The 18,223-nt window shown below is 38.7% G+C and overlaps 1 protein-coding gene across 1 annotated transcript in view; it reads left to right on the forward strand.

Moving 5' to 3' along the window:
• RDX (radixin) overlaps positions 1-16,881 on the forward strand; it is a 45,827-nt gene extending 28,946 nt beyond the window's left edge. The window contains exons 9-14 of the mRNA XM_069014233.1: positions 524-687; positions 1,302-1,432; positions 3,537-3,697; positions 4,655-4,747; positions 5,583-5,825; positions 6,807-16,881. Of these exons, the coding sequence (XP_068870334.1) occupies positions 524-687; positions 1,302-1,432; positions 3,537-3,697; positions 4,655-4,747; positions 5,583-5,825; positions 6,807-6,971 (957 nt within the window). The 3' untranslated portion in view covers positions 6,972-16,881. The remainder of the gene's footprint in view (positions 1-523; positions 688-1,301; positions 1,433-3,536; positions 3,698-4,654; positions 4,748-5,582; positions 5,826-6,806) is intronic.
• The last annotated feature ends 1,342 nt before the right edge of the window (positions 16,882-18,223 follow it).

Genomic DNA, 18,223 nt, shown 5'->3' on the forward strand with positions numbered 1-18,223 from the left:
GTCACTAATCAAAAGAAAATGTTCATTTTGAAATATGGTATGTTTCTTTTCTCTCTTTTCATTCTGTTTGGTACTCCTAAATTGTTGGGGGTTTTTAAGTCAACTAATACTTTGTGATGTGTTGACAAGACAGCATACGATGCTAAATTCTCTGCCTCTTCCCTCCTTTCCCTCCTGTTTTTCTTTTTTTCTTTTTTTTTTTTTGTTACAACAGCACATTTCATGAGACTGTCTAGGTCAAGTGTTGTGAGAATAGAGAACAGTCTTACTTTTTTAGAATTTTAAATAAATAATTTTGTGTAAACCAGCTAATTTCTGGACTATTCCAGGTGCAATTTTGAATTTATCTTACAAGTTTCTGACAGTAACTAGATTTACAGATTATGGTGTTCACTTGGTCAAAATGTGAAAATACTTGTAAGTTTTCATTTAACCAACACAAGAATGCAGTAATGCTTTGAATCTTGTCATAAGTGTATCTTTTTTTAGGTTAATGGGTATACTGGAATTATTGTTTTCCTAGGATTTTGTTTTTTATGCACCCCGTCTGAGAATTAACAAGCGAATTTTGGCACTGTGTATGGGAAATCATGAATTGTACATGAGGCGGAGGAAACCTGATACAATTGAAGTGCAACAGATGAAGGCCCAAGCTAGAGAAGAGAAACATCAGAAACAATTGGAAAGGTAATTAACAAACTTACATGAAAAAGAAAAAAATGCTACCTTTTTAAGAAGTCGTAGAATACTATATATCTTAGAACTCTAGAAAAAAGAGAGCTGCTTTTCTTTCTGCACTGTTTAAGCAGGTTTGTGAATTGGCATGGCTCACCTGTCTTAATAGAAAAACGTATCTTTTTGAGCTTTCAGCACAGTAATAGTAGCTGTACTGTTGTTCCCCATCATGTATTTTGTGAAAATCTTACCTCTCTGTTGCTTGATTCTTAGGGAATTTTATACTCTATGGGTGAACCCTTAAAGCAAGTTCATTGAAGAATGTCTTGGTTTCCCTTTTGTGTATTTAAAAAATACTGTTGCCATTTCTAGCCCAGATGAAACATCATGCCTAAAATGCAGATATAGTGGCAGATTTACCTGGCTGAACCATAACCAAGCTTGATTATCAGTTCTGTTAATAAATTGTTTTTCTCTACTGTATTTTGAAGCAGAAACTGAATTAGAAGCATTTAAAACTGTGCTTCCCTGCTAGCTGAGTAAACTGAAAAATTGGCTACCAGCATCCAAAGAGTAGCATTTAATATGTTGGAGGGTAAAAAAAGCTTTTTACTATTTTTTTTCAGGGCACAATTAGAAAATGAAAAGAAGAAAAGGGAGATAGCAGAAAAGGAAAAGGAAAGAATAGAGCGTGAAAAGGAGGAATTAATGGAACGCTTAAGACAAATTGAGGAGCAAACAATGAAAGCTCAGAAAGGTGAGGTCATCGATTTCTTAAATCTGGTGACAGTGCTTAGTTCAGTTGGGTAGTTCAGTTCTGCAGTTCTCTGTATGTTGGTGTGTTTTGTTACTGTGTGGGGATATTATTTTACTAATAGCGGCAAGAATTTAGTGGTGTTTTATTTGATATAAGAGATACTCTTTCAGTGCTTAAATGATGGTATGCATGTGTTTATATCTTTTTAATATAAAACCAATTTCTAATATAGCAAAAGTTTTGATTTAGTAAAAAGAAAATTAATGCATACACAGTTCAACTCAAAATTATGAGATGCTTAAAGTGCTGAACACCTGGAGTTGGAAGGAGCAGGGAAATTAGAGGGGAAGACTCAAAGTACTTTCTCTAGGATTTTGTTGAATTTAGCTTTTAATTTGGAAATTTTGTGTTCCTTCCTCCTTTCCTATTCCTTTGTAAGATTTGAGAAATTGAAAATTAAAGTCTTGTCACATATTAGTGACAAAACATGTAGTTTCACCAATAACAATTCTTTGTGTTTAATCACTCTGTAGAGTCCCTGCCTCCATGACTTCCCAGTCCCTCCTCCATGTTCTTTTTTTTTGTTGGTTTTTTTTTTCTACTTCAGGTTTGGTTCACATTCATAAAAGTTTTGTTGCTCCTTTCTTTTCCAAACTCTTGGCTTCAAGCATCATAGAGAGAATCACTGATTAACACTATGCAAATAAATTACATATGCCTGGCACTGCTCTCCAGCTCTATCCCTGCATTTTTCAGTCTTTCAATGCAGAACAGGTTGGACACATCCAGACAGGTAACACATTAACTGTGCCATGAAACTGTTTAGCAAGAGCTGTTTGGCCCGGGACAACACAGTGTCAGGGTAAATCTGGAGGTTTGACAATACACATTTTCTCAACTTTGTGAGCAGTATAGCCTAATTTCTGATGCAGTACCTAATGTTCATGTGTTTCTGGTCTTTTTAGCCTTCTATTCATTCACACATGGAAAAGTCTTTATGTAAAGGGTGTCTGTTGTAGTTGTGCTCTGTATTTTCATGGAAAGGTTTGTTTCAGTAGTGTTTTTAAATAATTTTGTGTTTTATTTAACTTTAGGTACTGTATTTGTAGAACTCCACATACTTGTGATGCTGTTCATTTAATTTTATACCTGAAGTAGTAGTAGGCCTGGGAAACCAAATGAAGAGTAATGGTTACATTACTACTTAAAACTAGAAGTGCAAAGATGAAGCATGTGTCCCCATACCTGGGGAGGTGCTTTTGTAGTATTAAAGCTTATGGTGAAGGCAAATGGATTGTTGGAAAAAATGAGTAGTTCTTTAGGTTTTCTTGTGAAGGAGTCTATGACAGCTGTGCCTAGCCAAGTACATGGAGGAAATTTTATCATTAGAACCGGCAAAGAGCTTTAGAGAGACTTTTTTCATAGTCACTTAATTTTTCACATCAGGGGAGGAGTTTATTTTGTCTGTGTAAACCTTACTTTGCAGTACTGATTGATTATTACTACTTCGTATTTCACTAAGGGTTGTTCTGCCCTTTAGATTCCAATATTTTGCTATGCAGGCAGCTAGACAGCTTTTATCTCTCCCTTGATTTAAAATTTTCCTCCTCTCATGTACAAAGAATTTTTCTGACCCTTCCAGTTGGTCTTAAGTAATTTTGCTGGAGGCATGTGCCTAAATTTTTGGCTGTGATTAAAGAATCTGCCAGGCATTTTAATAAAGAAGACAATTTTTTTTTTTCTTTCTGTAAGAGAGTAATTTAATGTACATAAAATACCCTCATAGTAGGAGCATGTTCATGTATGTGTACATGTATTTTGCTGTTTAGTTTTTCAGTGAGGTGACAGTTTTCTGAAAAACTGGGCTGTCAAAACTGTCAGGTGAGATGAAGTATATCCAAAGAATGTCTTAAAGTGGGGGGGAAATCAGACATGGAACAGAGCTCTGGGTAACATGCTCTACAGCTTTTCTTAGCTTGAGGCGGTCTTGGAAATCTTGGTTAATGTTCTAAGTTACTTAATTTTGAGCATATGCTGGTATCTGTGATACATATGAGGAAGAGCTAGGTAGTGATGCCTTGTCTGTAAACTTTCCTCTTGGCAGAGCTAGAGGAGCAGACTCGAAGAGCTTTAGAACTGGATCAAGAACGGAAGCGTGCAAAAGAGGAAGCAGAACGCCTAGAAAAAGAGCGTCGAGCAGCTGAAGTAGCCAAAGCTGCTCTAGCCAAGCAGGCAGCTGATCAAATGAAGAACCAGGAGCAGCTAGTAAGACACTTCATTTCTTTTCTTCAAAATAGGATTAAAATTGAAAAAGACAGTTGAAAATTTATTTTCTCTTGTTTATGTCAAATGAAGAAGTACACTGAAACACAAAAGTACGTGAGATACTGTTACAGATTGTTTTGGGAACTGTTTTAGAAAACTGCATTAGACTTTCCACTACTTTGCAAGACAAAACTCGGGATCTGTAGGAAATTAAAAGAAGACCACCACCTTTCAGACTGACAACACTCACTACATTCTCTTTCTAATAGTACCAGGCTTATCCAGCTGAGAACAACAGTAGCTTCCTTCTGCAGTCCCCTGGGAAACCTGTTCTCTAAGGCAGGTCTGTTCTGAAGCTGCGTGGTGGTGGTGGGGAGTTGGTGACACTGGTTTGTTGGGGTTGGGGTTTTTTTTGTTGCTGTTCCCCTCCTGTTTCCAGTATTTGCGGTATCTTCTCACATACTCTGCTAGACTACTTCTAATTCAAGAATTGTGCATAATAATCAAGGAAGGCATGAAAATAGTAGAAGAAATGATTTCTCAACTATAAATTAGCTTTTGATCATCTATAAACTTAGCACACAAATCTGATGGCAAGATTTAGCTTAATAGTACTGAGATTATGATCCAGAATCATAACCTTAATGGTGGGACTATTAAAGTTGTATTAGACTGAAACAGCATGAAATGCTAGTTGATAACATCATCTTGCTGTTTCTCAGCAAGCTTTGGAAGTGCAGAAGATAAATATTTTTTAAATATTATTTCCATTAGGCGAGAGTACTCTGATTCATTCCCTCTGCCATGTATGCTTAAATTTCTATTTTTCACAGAGAAGTGACGGATGGTAACTAACTCTTTTCAAGCTGGATCATAGCAAAGGCCCTGCTTTCTTCCACTGCAAAGCCAGAATGATACCAAATTAAAACTTCTACTTTGTTTTTTTGTTTGTTTCAGGCAGCAGAAATTGCTGAATTCACAGCCAAGATTGCACTTCTAGAGGAGGCCAAGAAAAAGAAAGAAGAGGAAGCTTCAGAATGGCAGCACAAAGTAATGAGCCCATGCTGTGTGAAGTCAGAACTTCAAAGAAACTAAGGGAAATGAGTGCGGAAATCTTACTGGAAGTCCATGGGGTCAAATCTCTCCCTTTCCCCTTAGGCTCAGAAAGTCTTTCTTAAAGGTTTTTGTCCTGCAGTCTACTGAAGCCAGCCTATGCTTCTGTTTAACTCATTTCTTGGTATTACATAGTCATGAAGGGGGGGAAGTTCTCATCATGACAATATGGTCAAAGATTAGAAATGGCTTCTTTTTGTATGATGATGAAATAGATGGGAGCTTTATGTTAGAGAAGAAAACACCAAAGGAGGGATGTGTATGAAATCATGAGTTTTGGTGGAAAGATGAACCAAAACAGTTAACAAAGGCATATGAAATGCAAATGGACAAAAATTTAAAGCAAATTTCTTCATAAAATCTATAATTAGCTATAGAATGGTAATAATTACTCTGTGTGTGGGTTCCAAAAGGGTTTGTACAAATTGTCATAAGTCCTGTTTAAGTATGAAATTTGAAGGCGTCACCTTTGATCTAGGAGGTCCCTGAGCCTTAAATTTCAGGAGGCTAGGAGAGTTAGAAAACAGTCAGTATGATTGCCCTATTCTTCCACTTTTCTCTTGTCTACTGCTGGAAATAGCTGGTACAGCTTATTTTGAGCCATATCTGGTTTTTACTGTGTGTCTCTATTTGACAATTTTCAGTGTGTAAGCTAGTCATGTCAGTTATAAAGGATAGTTTCACGTGTCTGAGAACATCTCAAATATTTATTTTTATTTTTTTGACTCTTGATAAATTTTAAAAGATGTTAAGTACTGTTTACTGTATTTAGGCTTTTGCAGCCCAAGAGGACTTGGAAAAGACCAAAGAAGAACTGAAATCTGTGATGTCTGCTCCTCCTCCACCTCCACCCCCACCAGTTATTCCTCCAACAGAGAATGAACACGATGAACATGATGAGAACAATGCTGAAGCCAGTGCAGAACTGTCTTCTGATGGTGTCATGAATCACAGGAGTGAGGAAGAACGGGTAACAGAAACACAGAAAAATGAACGTGTTAAGAAGCAGCTCCAGGTAATGAAGATTCATAGTTGTATCAACACAATTCAGGCTTGGGGTTTTCATTCTTCTTTTGTCAAACTTTTCACTGACGTTATGGTCTGCCAAGGAAACAGCCTTTTTATCATTTATTAGATTTATTACTGATTTACCAACCAATATCATTCATAGTGTTCTAGAAGTGAAATACATAGATTGGATGTAAGGTTGTGCTTTATAGCTTAAAGGTGTAAGTATGCTGCTGCGTTGGCCAGTAAACATTTCTAGTAATTATATAACTTCTAGAACTCTGCGTGTTAAAACATAATGCTTTCCTTTTTCAATACTAAAACTCATTAAATGGTATGAACAGATGCTTTCTTAGTAGTATTTGTGTTTGTTTGCAGTCACTCCCAGGTGTTACAAATGCAAAAACTCAATTATGCCCATTTTAGATTACTCGTATTTGCCTGAAACTGAGCAATTCCTCCCAGGCTGCATCTTACCTCTCGAAGCATAATAATCTGTATTAGTGGTAGCCCTTTTCCTGGTTATAAGATGTTTATTTGGGAAGAAAACAGAAGAAAAGGAAAGCTGCTACTCTGTTTGGCAGCATTATTTTAGTAGCGCGCGTGTGTGTAGTATTCTTGCTTGGAGTCACTGAACAGATCAGGGATATAAGTCTTTTAACTAAAGAAAAATTGAAAAATAAGGTGGTTTTCCTGCTTTATTCTGCTGGTCCCTTTCTTCTTGGATTTTATGATGTATGAGACTTTTTTTTTAATATAGTTTCATGCTTGCACTTATTTAAGGAAAGAATCCTATGCTCTCCTTATCTTTCCTTCTGCATTCCTTCTGATAGACTTCACAACTTGAGTTACTGAGCAGCACAACAAGCATTTCGTAGGTTGGCATTCAAGAAATACTTATCCAGATTGCAGAATAGTTGTTATCAGAAATTCCAGAGTCATTAAAGGATTAGTCAAAGCACTTAAATTCAAATATTTTATTCAACAGGCTTTAAGTTCAGAGTTGGCTCAAGCCAGAGATGAAACCAAGAAAACACAAAATGATGTCCTTCATGCTGAGAATGTTAAAGCAGGCCGCGATAAGTACAAGACTCTCCGGCAAATCCGACAAGGCAATACAAAGCAGCGTATTGATGAGTTTGAAGCAATGTGAGAGCTGGTATTTTGCATATATGTTCCTCGTAAAGCTGAACCACCAACAGAGAAAAAAAGCAGGCCTTTGCAGATTTGATGGATTGCACCCCACTTTGCCAAAGCACTTAATACCAGGTTGACTACAGTGACTAGAAGACAAATTTAGGGGAAGCTATAAAACAGTAAGGCAGTCTGTGAACCCTAGGTTGTGGGTGGGGGGAGGGTGCGGAGGTTAATAGCAGGTTTTTCCCCATTGTGTTTTCAGTTTCCTTGTTTGTTTGTTGTTTTTTTTCCCTTTGGAAACAGATGTGAAGTATATAATGACTGACAAGTGTATATATTGCTTGAACATTAAGAAATAGAAAGAAGAATGGACTGTACCTAAACTGGATAGGTACTATTTCAGTACGAAGTTTGAAATTAGTTTTCAATGTAGCTACTCCATTAAGAGTTTGATATTGCTCACTTTCAGTTTTGGTTGTTTTTTTCTTGTTTTGTTTTGGGGGTTTTTGTGTTTGTGGTTTTTTCTCCCAAGTGAAATTCTTTGGTGTTTCATGTCCTGTCATCATTGATGGTTTTCTTTGCCTACCTGTTCACAAAGGTCTGGATGGCAGGTGGTAGTTCCAGGAAATGTTTTTTAATGGAACACTACCTGTGGGCAGCACATGGCTGCTGATAGGCTTGAGTAAGTATTGCTTTTCCTAGCTGATTCTTTTAGATGTGCAGAATGTTCCAATGCAGCAAAGAGGGAGAAAAATAAACAAAGCTTAATGTGCTATTTGCTTGTAATTATTTTATTTGCAGTAGGGAGACCTGGACCTTTCTGGCAAGGGAGCATATGAAAACATCAGTCCCAGGGAGGGGACAGTATCCTACCTCACTACTATGTACATGATGACTGGTCCTTCAAACACCATGAAAAAAACTGTTTAAATTGACTGTCACTACACAGTGATATTATAGATTGCTAGGAGTCCTTACTCCTAGGATTTTATTTTACTTTATGATGGATTTATAGTGCTAAATACTGTCTAACTGCCTTCTGTTGAGTTTAAATTGTAAAAGCATCTGGTGTGTTTTAAAGCTGTAACCTGTCACTGGTATACTATATTCTGGAAGGGGTGTAGCATGTGCATGTCAGTCAGTTTGGGTTTCAAATACAAAATGAAACTTCCCAGAATCAGAGTAAAAGTGTTTGTAGCTTCAGTTTTCAGTGAAGCTAGTATTGTAATTGTCATATCTGATGTCAGATGATTAAGTCCTTTCCCTCTTGAAAAGGAAACCTGCTTTTTTGAGAAATTTGCTTAGAAACTGAACTTTAGTAATAACTTTACAGTTAATGTGGACATCAGTTACTCCCTATGTTAGAGTACCCTAGTAAATGTCAACAGTGGAAGAATCTAGGTTTCTCTGAGGATAGTTCAGCTTTTTTTCTGTTTGATATTATGCACTCATAAATTTACACTTATCTATTAAAATTTGCCATTTTATTAAACATTTTTTTCATGCACAATAGGTTTAAATTTCTTATGAACAGTCCGACTAAGTTTGTTTTTTTTATTTTGCGGAGTAAAAGTTTGGCTATGTGGGGTGACATCATGAAAATTAAATAAAGATACATTAATATATTTTTGGTTTGTGGGGCTAAACATATCTGCTTGACCTTGAAGACTGATGTGCAGATGCTGTGCACATGCTTCAAAATGCTGCTTGGTGGAAGTTGGTGTTTCAACTTGCAGTGCATTTTAAGAACAGTTTTTGTTTCACAGGCTTCATACACCGAAGCTTAAGCAAATTTCTGAAGTATTTGAACAGTTTGCCATAGCAGGTGAAATACTGTGCTTCCAGTGAGTTTTCATTTTTCCCTGAAAAGTGTGCACTAACACTGATCCATCAGTTTCAGTGTTGGGAAAAAACACCAGTAAAGATTGTTGTTCATAAATCTACAACATGTAGAGTAGGGCTAAATGGATTAGATCCATTTATAAAGCTGTGTGGTTTTTTTTTTTTTTAAATCTAAACAACCAGGGACAACCATTTGTAATACAGATTTTCACAATGAACAAAGTGGTAATAGCTGCTGTCACAAGCAGCTGGGAACACTTACTGGTGCAGAAATACTAAGAATACATTTAATGATTACTTGGTGAAGTAGTTTTCCACATGCTTTTTCCTTTAGCATCATGTTTTGTGTTGTACAATTAAGCTACAATTACATCTACTATTTTGGATAACATTCATTGGTTAACAATAAAGAGATACAGTTAATTTCTCTGAGGTCCATTGTTGTTATTTAATGCCCTTTTTTTCTAACAGTTTTACTCAGCACACTCTGATAGCCTCTCTTTCCAGAGCAGTGTAGAAATTTTGAGCATCTTTTTGTTTCATACTCTGGTCAGAATTAAATAAAAAAATCAAATTTATTCTCTACCCTAGAGAATGGTATTTTGCTTAAGAAATTACCACATACAGTTAGGAGGACACACTGGTGTTTGTTGATTCAAAACAGGATGTGAATCATCACAGCAAATTTTCTCTCTTGAGAGCAGAGGATAATTTGGCCATATAAGAGCTCTGTGGGTAATGTAAGAACTTTCAATCACTGCCTACATATTGCTTAGCCCCAGGTTAAGTGAAATTTAGTTTAATGGGTTAGTATCTTAATTACTGAGAAACCTTGATGTGATTTTTTTTTTTTTTTGATACTGCACCTTATAGTGGACAGTGCTGTCAAATACATGCATGGCCATGTGTTTTAAACAACGCCAAGTTATTGGGCTTTTTCATCTCTAATACACTTGAAAAAGACAGGAACAGTCCCATGTAAATAGGTGTACAAATAATCTGCTAAAATATTCTCATATAAATTAGACCTCCTCTCAGGTGGCATTCCATTCTCTCTTGTAGTTGTTTGGCCTTGCACTCAGTACAAGCACACGACCTTTTCTGTTGCTCCATAGGGAAGAATTGCCATGAGGAATTAAAACTTGGTACTTTTAAATGTGCATATTTCTAGTTTTATAATTCCTTTTTGTTGTAGTCCCTCCTGCTGAAGCCTTAGATCTGAGGTTTCTCACTTGTTAGAAAGCTTCTGCATAGCATAGGTATGTAGCTTCACAATATTGTGCATGAAAGGGGAGGTAAGTGCTTTGAAAGATTGTTTTTTCAAAAATATGCTCTTGAGGTGGAGAGAAAAGGATGCAAAATAGTGCCACTATTTACAGGCCAGACTATTACAATCAAACAGAGTGCCTTGTTGTGCAAGAAGATATTTTATCTTCTTGAAGCAGTCCCTTCTGCACATCAAAACCTACATTTTCCACCACTTGTACCACTTCGGAAAGCATTATTGTGGTTTTGCTTTTTTCTTAAAACATGTTCTCTAAGGTTTTTCAACTTACCTGCTTTGAGCACCTCTGAGGAAAAAGGAGGTTTGTTCTAAATGAAGTATTTCAAACTTCTGAAGAAAAAGTACCACAAATACTTTTTCTAAATTTTAAAAGAAAATATAGAGATTAAAATAATTAGTTAAAACCTTTTGGTTTTGAAGAGGAACTTTTATGCAAGCGTTTTCCATGTCTGTTTACATATGGATATCTAAAAAGTTGTTCTGCCCAAGACTTCAGGGTAATTTCAGGACTCAGGGATTTTTAACAAAGATGATGTATCCAAGTGGGCTGAGGTAGTTGATCCTGGTGTTTGTAAATGTACTTTGAGTAAAAATAGCAACATAAAATTGAAAGCTTTCTTACAAAAAAGTTCAATTTTTAATAGAAGTTGTCTCATACACATAATTTGATTTATCTTGGCTGGGTGATAAGGTTTTCCTGGAAAATGTAAGAAGTGTCAATGTCTCATTATACAAACTGTGGTGATTTCTTTGACCCCCATGGGGGGCACATTCTGCTGTTTGTGCTTGTAGGTGGAGAGTACCTGCCTCCCAGTGGGAATGCTGTGCTGGCTGCTCGGCTGGCTGGGTGGCTGAGGGAGATGGTTCTGGCTGGTGGCTGTGGGCACCTGCCACGGGCCGTGTGCCACTGCTCCATTTCGCAGCAGCACAGTGCAGTGCCTTTCCTCCTCACACAGCTGGTCTGCAGGCAGGGGAGTTCTGCCTGACTGCTCCTTTTCCCAGTTGGGGGACCCAGTTCAAGGGTCAGCAGCAAGGGGCAACTTAGGGCTGAAGGGCTGATGTAATGGTAGAGGGCTATAAGAGGGGAGACAACCCCAAATGCAGATGTCCACTAGAATCCCCTACTGGCTCCTTTATTTACTTGCATGGAGGACTCCTTTTCAGTGTAGTCATGTAGGAGCTGTGTGACCAATAATCTGTTTAGCAAATTTAGCAGCCAATTTTCTGGAACAAGTTGCACTTTCCATTTCACTGAGCTGAGTCTAGATCCATAGGCCAAGGCCAGTTACCTGATTTTGTTTTGATTGATGGAGTTTGTCGCTTGTGTTCGCTTTACTGTCTGAGTTAATAAACTGATGCTTTGCAGTGCAGTTAGAGAAGCTTTGCTTTGCTTTGCTTTTTTTTTTTCCTTCATTCCACACAAGAGATTGCTGCCGTATCAAATGTATATGTTTTGTTCAATGTGAATGAAGTGGGCTCACCAAGCCCAAAAGGCTTTCTCACCAAGCTATCGAATTTCTTCAGAAGGGACCACAATACTTGCAGCAGTGCCTCAGGAAGAGGCAGATTATGCCCACATAGCTCATAGTTTAGGGAAAGACAAAGTTAGCAGGAGGAAATGGAGCATTTTGAATTGCTGGTATTCCATGAGGTGTTTATATTGGCTTTTGTAAATAATATGTTGAGAGTGTTTCTCTTCACAGCAGTAGGCTTTAGGCAGCAGAAGAAACGAGGGGAGATGGAAATGCACATCAAAGGAGGCGGCCTGGTTGGTGCAAATATTCCTAATGCACGTGTGCATAAGAGTTAATGTTTCCTGTGCTCTGGATAAGTGGATCAGGTGAAAAGAGATCAAGCTCAGAGGTAGGACAATTGCATTGCTTTTTCTGCTTATTTGTTTTTGGGTTTTTTTGTTTCTTTGTTTGCTTTTAAGCTACCTTATTTACAGAGGAGGAACTGCCATTATCTGAAGGCTTTTAGAAAGCCTGCTGCCCAGCACTAAAAGGTCTTGGAGTTCTTAAGGCCACGTGCTCCCAGCCTGGCCTTTGTGTTATAAACTTCCTCTGCAGCGTGGTAATTTTGCCCTAGCACATTTCTGCAGCGCCAAGAGCCATGTACATTCAGGGTTCTGCTGCCCCACTTGCTTGTTCCAGCAACATGAAACCCGTGTGTGCCCCTGTGAAACAGTAATCGCTCCACGGCCCTGCGGCTGCCTGCACAGCTCTGCAGGATCTTGTATCCACAGCTCCCTACAGCCTCAGCTTTCACACCTCTTACTCACCCTTGATTTCTTCTTTGAACTTGATACAGTATTTAACTTAATCTATGGCTTCAATAACATTCTACTAAACTGAGTTTACAGTGAATGGTTGACTACAGTGTCAAATGCTTTCTTAAAACATATCAATGAGCCACACTTTTATTCAAATAGCACTTCTGATTAATTAATAATCGCTATGAATATGGTAATTGCAGTTGTGTTGCCAGAAAGATTCATTTGCATTGGGACTGAGGCTCAAAACTTTTCTGCTAAGTGCATTTCAGTTTTCAGCAAAGTTGAGAAATAACATCCAGAATACGCAGATGAACCGATCATGCTGCTGCCTTTATTGTTGGGAACAAATTAATTTACATCTGAGTGAGCAGATTCAGTGTTTGAGACTTAGGCAAACTTCTCCACACATCAGAAAAAATTCTAAAAATTAGAACAAATCTTCCCGCCATTAATCAGCTCTCCACTGTTTGTTTCCTTTCCTTGATAAGTGTTTCTTCAGTTTGATTCACCTTTTGAATTCTTGGATCTCTTCTCTTGTGAACAGCGTTTTGGGCATCTGTCTCGCTGCTCAGTGCCAGTTGTACTTTTCCATACCATTTGGAAACACAGCTCTTTCTTCTTTTGCATTTGGGATCTTAGTCTTGTTTTCAGCAAAGCCAGTGAACTCATCATCTTCAAATTTAGAACTATTACTGCTGCTTCTCGAAATAGTCTTCGGATTAATTTTGGGTGCGTGTTCTCTTACCAGCCAGCCATGGCATATGCCACCTTATAGCATAAGTGATTGTATTGACAGTTAATAGTTGCTGGTACCTTTTTGGAGAAATGTCAGAAAACAAATATGTTAATGCAGAATCTGAATCACAGTGTTCATATCCATGAGGTTCAGCTTTGAACCTAGCCCTGCTCACACACACAAGGGAGCATGTGGGAGAGAGAAATTCTGTGCTTTCATTGTGTAGCTCATCTGGCTGTCTGGACTAGGCAGGAGAAAGCACTGGAGCAGGATGGTTGTTCCTGCTCAAACAGCAGAGCTGTCAGGCACAACCGCATGGTGCTGCAGCTTTGCTTTTATGCACAACAGGTGTCCTGGATGTAAAAATAAAAAGAAAAAAAAGCAGCCATGAAATAATTGGCTTTTCCTGTGGAGTCTTAAGTAAGTCTTATTTATTGCTGTATTCCTGTCTGGCTTGAACTTTCTCTGCAGGTCACTCTTGTAAAAGCTGAACTCCTCTATAGCATAAGCACAGATACCTGAGAGCAGGAGTCAGGTATCCCATGGCTCTTCAGCCTGCCCTGCCTGTAAAAAACAGTGGCAGGTGTGGGGGGAAAAAATACCTGTCTCTGTTCGTTTTAATAGAGGGCATGAAAATAAATTCTGGAATTCTGCTTCTTTCTAGCAGTGGCTTCTGTATGCTTTGGGATGGCCCTTTCATATGTGCTTCTCCCAGTCTTCTTTGAACTGGTTCTTACATCTCACTTCTCTTTGCTGCTGCTTTACTGCTTGGTTTGGGCTTGTCTTTGTTCTGTTGTTTTCTTTTTTTTTTCTTCTCGCTAATGTGTCCTGCCTTTTATTTCATCTGAAGAACAGATTTTAGTTTACGTCATTGAGAGCTTTAATGCAATTATTTGTTTCAAGATGAGAATGCAAATTAAGACAAGGAAGGAAGATGTTGCACAATTATCAGTTTAAAACCATTGTGAGGATAAGTTTAAGCCTTAAGTCCTAGCTAAAAAATACGTTGCACTTAGCTGACTACTTAGACTTAAGGTGAAAAGTGGAGGCAGGCAGCTAGGTATGACAAGGTGGACTTCTCAAACTAAATTCATGATAGGAAAGTACTTTGGTAAAAATCACTAGGCTTTTTATGTATTTGCATTTGCTGGGTTATTTTGAGAGCACTGGAGAAGAAAATATTGAATGATTTTTTAGTCATATTTCCTTTAATTGATGCTGTTGTGGCTTATTCCACAAATTTAAGAGTAAAAGTGCTTTTTTTTCCTCCCCAGCGATTTTGTAAAATTATGTTTTGCCTATGACACTGAAATTAGCTTTGCAATCTGGAGCTTAATGGATGAAACTATTTTCTGAGGGAAAGGTATCATGGTTTGTTTGTGTTTAACTGAGCTTGGTAATTTATATGTATGTATATATATGCACATATATATTAAGAATATATAGATAGCATGGTTAAACTGGAGATTTCTAATACAACATGTGGCATTAGGCCTTGTAATGTCTGTATTAAAGTGAAATATACAAGTTGCTACTTAGAGGAACTTTGATCTTGGATAGCTTTAGAAATGAGACTTTTAAAAACTGTGTTTAAAATACGATTTAAAAAAAATCACAGCAGGCAGAGTGAATATGGTTCAGTTTTGTTCTTGATCTCAAATCTACTTATCTTCATGTTTGATTTTAGCCACCTGTGGAAAGCCAGTTGTTTCTGGGATTCTCTTAGTACCAGGAAACAGTTCACTGGTTTCAGTGATGCCTTCCCAGCCTACAGTTTCACTCACTGACAGAAACCTGTTTCTTCTCCCCACCCATGTCCAGGAATTGCTGTCGGGCTTTTAAAACACCAGTCTTAGCCACATGCCTTATTTGCTTATGGTCAAGCCCTGGAAGTTCTGGCTGAATTTCTGTGCCAGAAAATCTGTGTGGGAAACAGGCTGCAGTACAAAATTCTAATGTTCCTACACATTACGTGCTGTACCTGCACTCGTAAGTGTTAAAAAAAAAATGCTATTGAAGGCTTCTTACTTTTGAATAGCTGCTCATTCCCCATGCTTACTAATTACAAAGAGAATCTGGTTGTTTACTGTTTTTCCTGATTAATTTTGAAGAGTATTATGATATATTACTACTTACAGCTGAAGTGTTTCTTTCTCTAAAACAATCAGAATGAGATGTTCACAACAAAGGAAGAGTCACATAGGAAGGTTGATTGTAAAATACTGGTTATTCTTTGCCTAGTCAGTTTATTTAAGGCAGTCATTTTCCAAAAAGAAAGCAATTTTCAAGTCACTTCAACAATGATTTTTTGTAAAAAATCAACATGGAAAATAAACATTTTTGAAATGTATCTTCACTCAAGTAAGTTTTGACTCATTGTAAAGATTTCCACCAGAGAACTTTAAACTTAAGGAGAGAAGTAAATTTGAGAGAGATTCTTTATGCTGTCCTCACCTTTTTCTCCAAAAGGCTCATGCAAGGGAACAAATGAAATAAACTGAACTCCAAAGCTTACACAGCAAACAGCACATGTGTTGTGCTAAAAGGAAAATATGTCTGAAATCATACTGGCTGTGATTGAATGTTCTACAAATATGTCCTATATTTGGTGTATTTGTGCACAAGGCATTTTATTTCAGCCATCTTTGGGAGCAGTTTTAACACAATCTTAACCTCTGTTGCACTTGCATGTGGTTTGTGTTACCTGCAATAACAGATTGGTCCTTTACCCCCGGGTGGATTTTCAGTTGGGTTCTTTGTAATGCTAAAATTTGATACCAAAATTGAACTGCTATCTACAAAAATTTGGCATAGAAGAGTACTTAAAGAGTTTGACCTGCTCTTCAAGCTGTGAACATGGATTCTGGGTGTCCCTGGGTGCCTTGGCCCCAAGAACAGTCTGTTTCTTTAATCACTATGTTTCTGATGCTCCCTCGTTCTGCTGACATCTTAGGAAAAAAGTTGTCAGACATTAAATATGGAATAGTTACAGGGAGGGAAGTATGGCTTATATGATGTTGCTGCATATTTCTATCTATTGTTTAGTATACTTTTGCTTAATCTCTTTGATCTCTCTGTGTCTTTCTGTGCAGGTTACAAAAGTACGATCTCTTGCAACCCTTAGGATAGGAGCAAGGTAAAGATCAGCAGAAGACCTGGGGTCTGCCAAGGCCTGCTATTGCACTTCTGTAAATCTGGACAGTGTACAGTGCTTTAAATTAGGTGCTGCCTGGTCTGTGAAGAGTTTTTGGAAGGACCAGGAAGTGCTGTTACAACATTTCGTTAGTGTTTGATTCTCTCATAGTCTCTAAAATCTTTCCTTTGTCGTCTTTTCCCAGGAGAAAATCAGCTATTTGAAGTATTTAAGCTGTTGTTCTTTCCAGGAAAACGGGAAATAATACTAATGTGTTTAACTTGTAATGGGATGTGCTACAATAATGTGACCCTCCAAAGTGCTTGGGGCATCCTGTAGGCTTTGTCCACAAGTCATGTAGTGTGGGAAGCCTGACTTATATCCAGCCTGGGTAAAGTGAAATAACAGTAGATACTTTCCAAGTTTTATTGGTTTTCTACACAGTTTCTAAGAGCCTTGATGATACCTGAACAGTGTCAGACAATTTTCTAATGTAAAAATCCCAGTTTAATATGTCTGTACATACATTCCCAGTGTAAGCACCCGTTGCTCCTTGCCTTTTTTGTACGCTGTCAGGATGTGCATTCTGTGTGTACGTACTGCCCTGGACTGTGCACCCTGCACAAAAGCCTGAATAAATGGGTTTGAACCTTCATCCAAAGAATCACTATTCATTTGATGATCAGTGATGCTAGTGGGTTTTCCTTCACTTCTCTGAGAAGTTTTAATTCACTTTGTAGCACCAATCCAAAGTGGAGTTTCCAGGTAAACATCTTGTGCTATGACCAGGTAAGCCAATGAGTGGCTCTATTTCCAAAGAATGGATTACTCTTGGAGGAAAAGACCAGCTGGTAGTTAAGGAAGTTAATTGAGTAGATAGACACCCGAATTGTTCTCAAATCCAGCTAGCACCCCCTGGGAATATACCCAACAGTGGTATATTCCTCAGAGTGAACTTTGTGTTCCTCGCAGTGCCTTCTTGCACAATGGCCTCCTGCACTGGGAACTGTGCCAGTAGATCTGTCAGAGGACTTGCATCTGAAGCAGCAGCTGTCAAAGCCTCCAGCATGTGCCCAAAATCATTAGGTGATAACTGCCTGAGGAGGAAGCTGCCCTGGTGCTCTGCAAGCATCCCATGGACCTGGGATCTGCCTTGGTGCTGCTGCTGTGCCTCCTGTAGGCACCACATCTGGGAGCAGCCCCTCTGGCTTGGCTGAGGGAGGAGGGGCTGTGTGCCCTGGACCCTCTGTCCTGGCAGGGTTTGGAGCCACCTCCCTCACACCTCAGGACTGCCGGTGGGTAGGGTGGGCAGTGGACCATGGCCAGCCTCCTGCTGAAACCCTTGCAGAGACGGGGGCTGTCGAGAAGGAAGCCTCCCCTGCCTCTGATTGGCACATCAGGACACCACCAGCTGAAGCAAGACCCTGGCTCAGCCTTTGGAAGACAAGGTTTGGGTTTAGGATGCCAAGAGGAACATAAAACACAAAGCTGTGGAGTTTCAGGGTCTGATCTGCACACATAGGCCAGCACTGGGGTCTCGGGACTGGTCAGCACTTGGGTGATTATTTAAAATTTTTTGTGCAGCCTCCCTCTCCCTGCATGACCCATGTGGGGGCTTAGAGATGTTCCTGGTGCTCAGGGGACCAAGGCACAGTGGCCTCCATGAGTTCTATGTCTAGCAAAGTGTCTCTGCAATAGCTGCTGCTTGGAGCAGCCTTCTTTAGGACTGTGCTTGCTTCAGGTACCAAGAGTGAAAGGCAGTAAGACCCTTTCATGCAAATATATCTTCAGTACCACCACAAACTGTTCCCAGGGCTTTTTTTCTACTGCTACCCTTGCTGCCTAGGATGCTTTTTAGCTTCTCTTGTCAGTGTTGAAGTTCTCTGGTGGATGTCATGCAGAGGGGGAAGTGTACCTTAGCAGCCAGGCTTAAAAACAGAAACATGAAAACAGAAATTCTGATATAATGAAAGCTTGGGGTCCCTCTCACTGTTGAT

The sequence above is a fragment of the Aphelocoma coerulescens genome, chromosome 1 (assembly GCF_041296385.1).
Source record: "Aphelocoma coerulescens isolate FSJ_1873_10779 chromosome 1, UR_Acoe_1.0, whole genome shotgun sequence".
NCBI classification, from domain to species: Eukaryota; Metazoa; Chordata; class Aves; order Passeriformes; family Corvidae; genus Aphelocoma; species Aphelocoma coerulescens.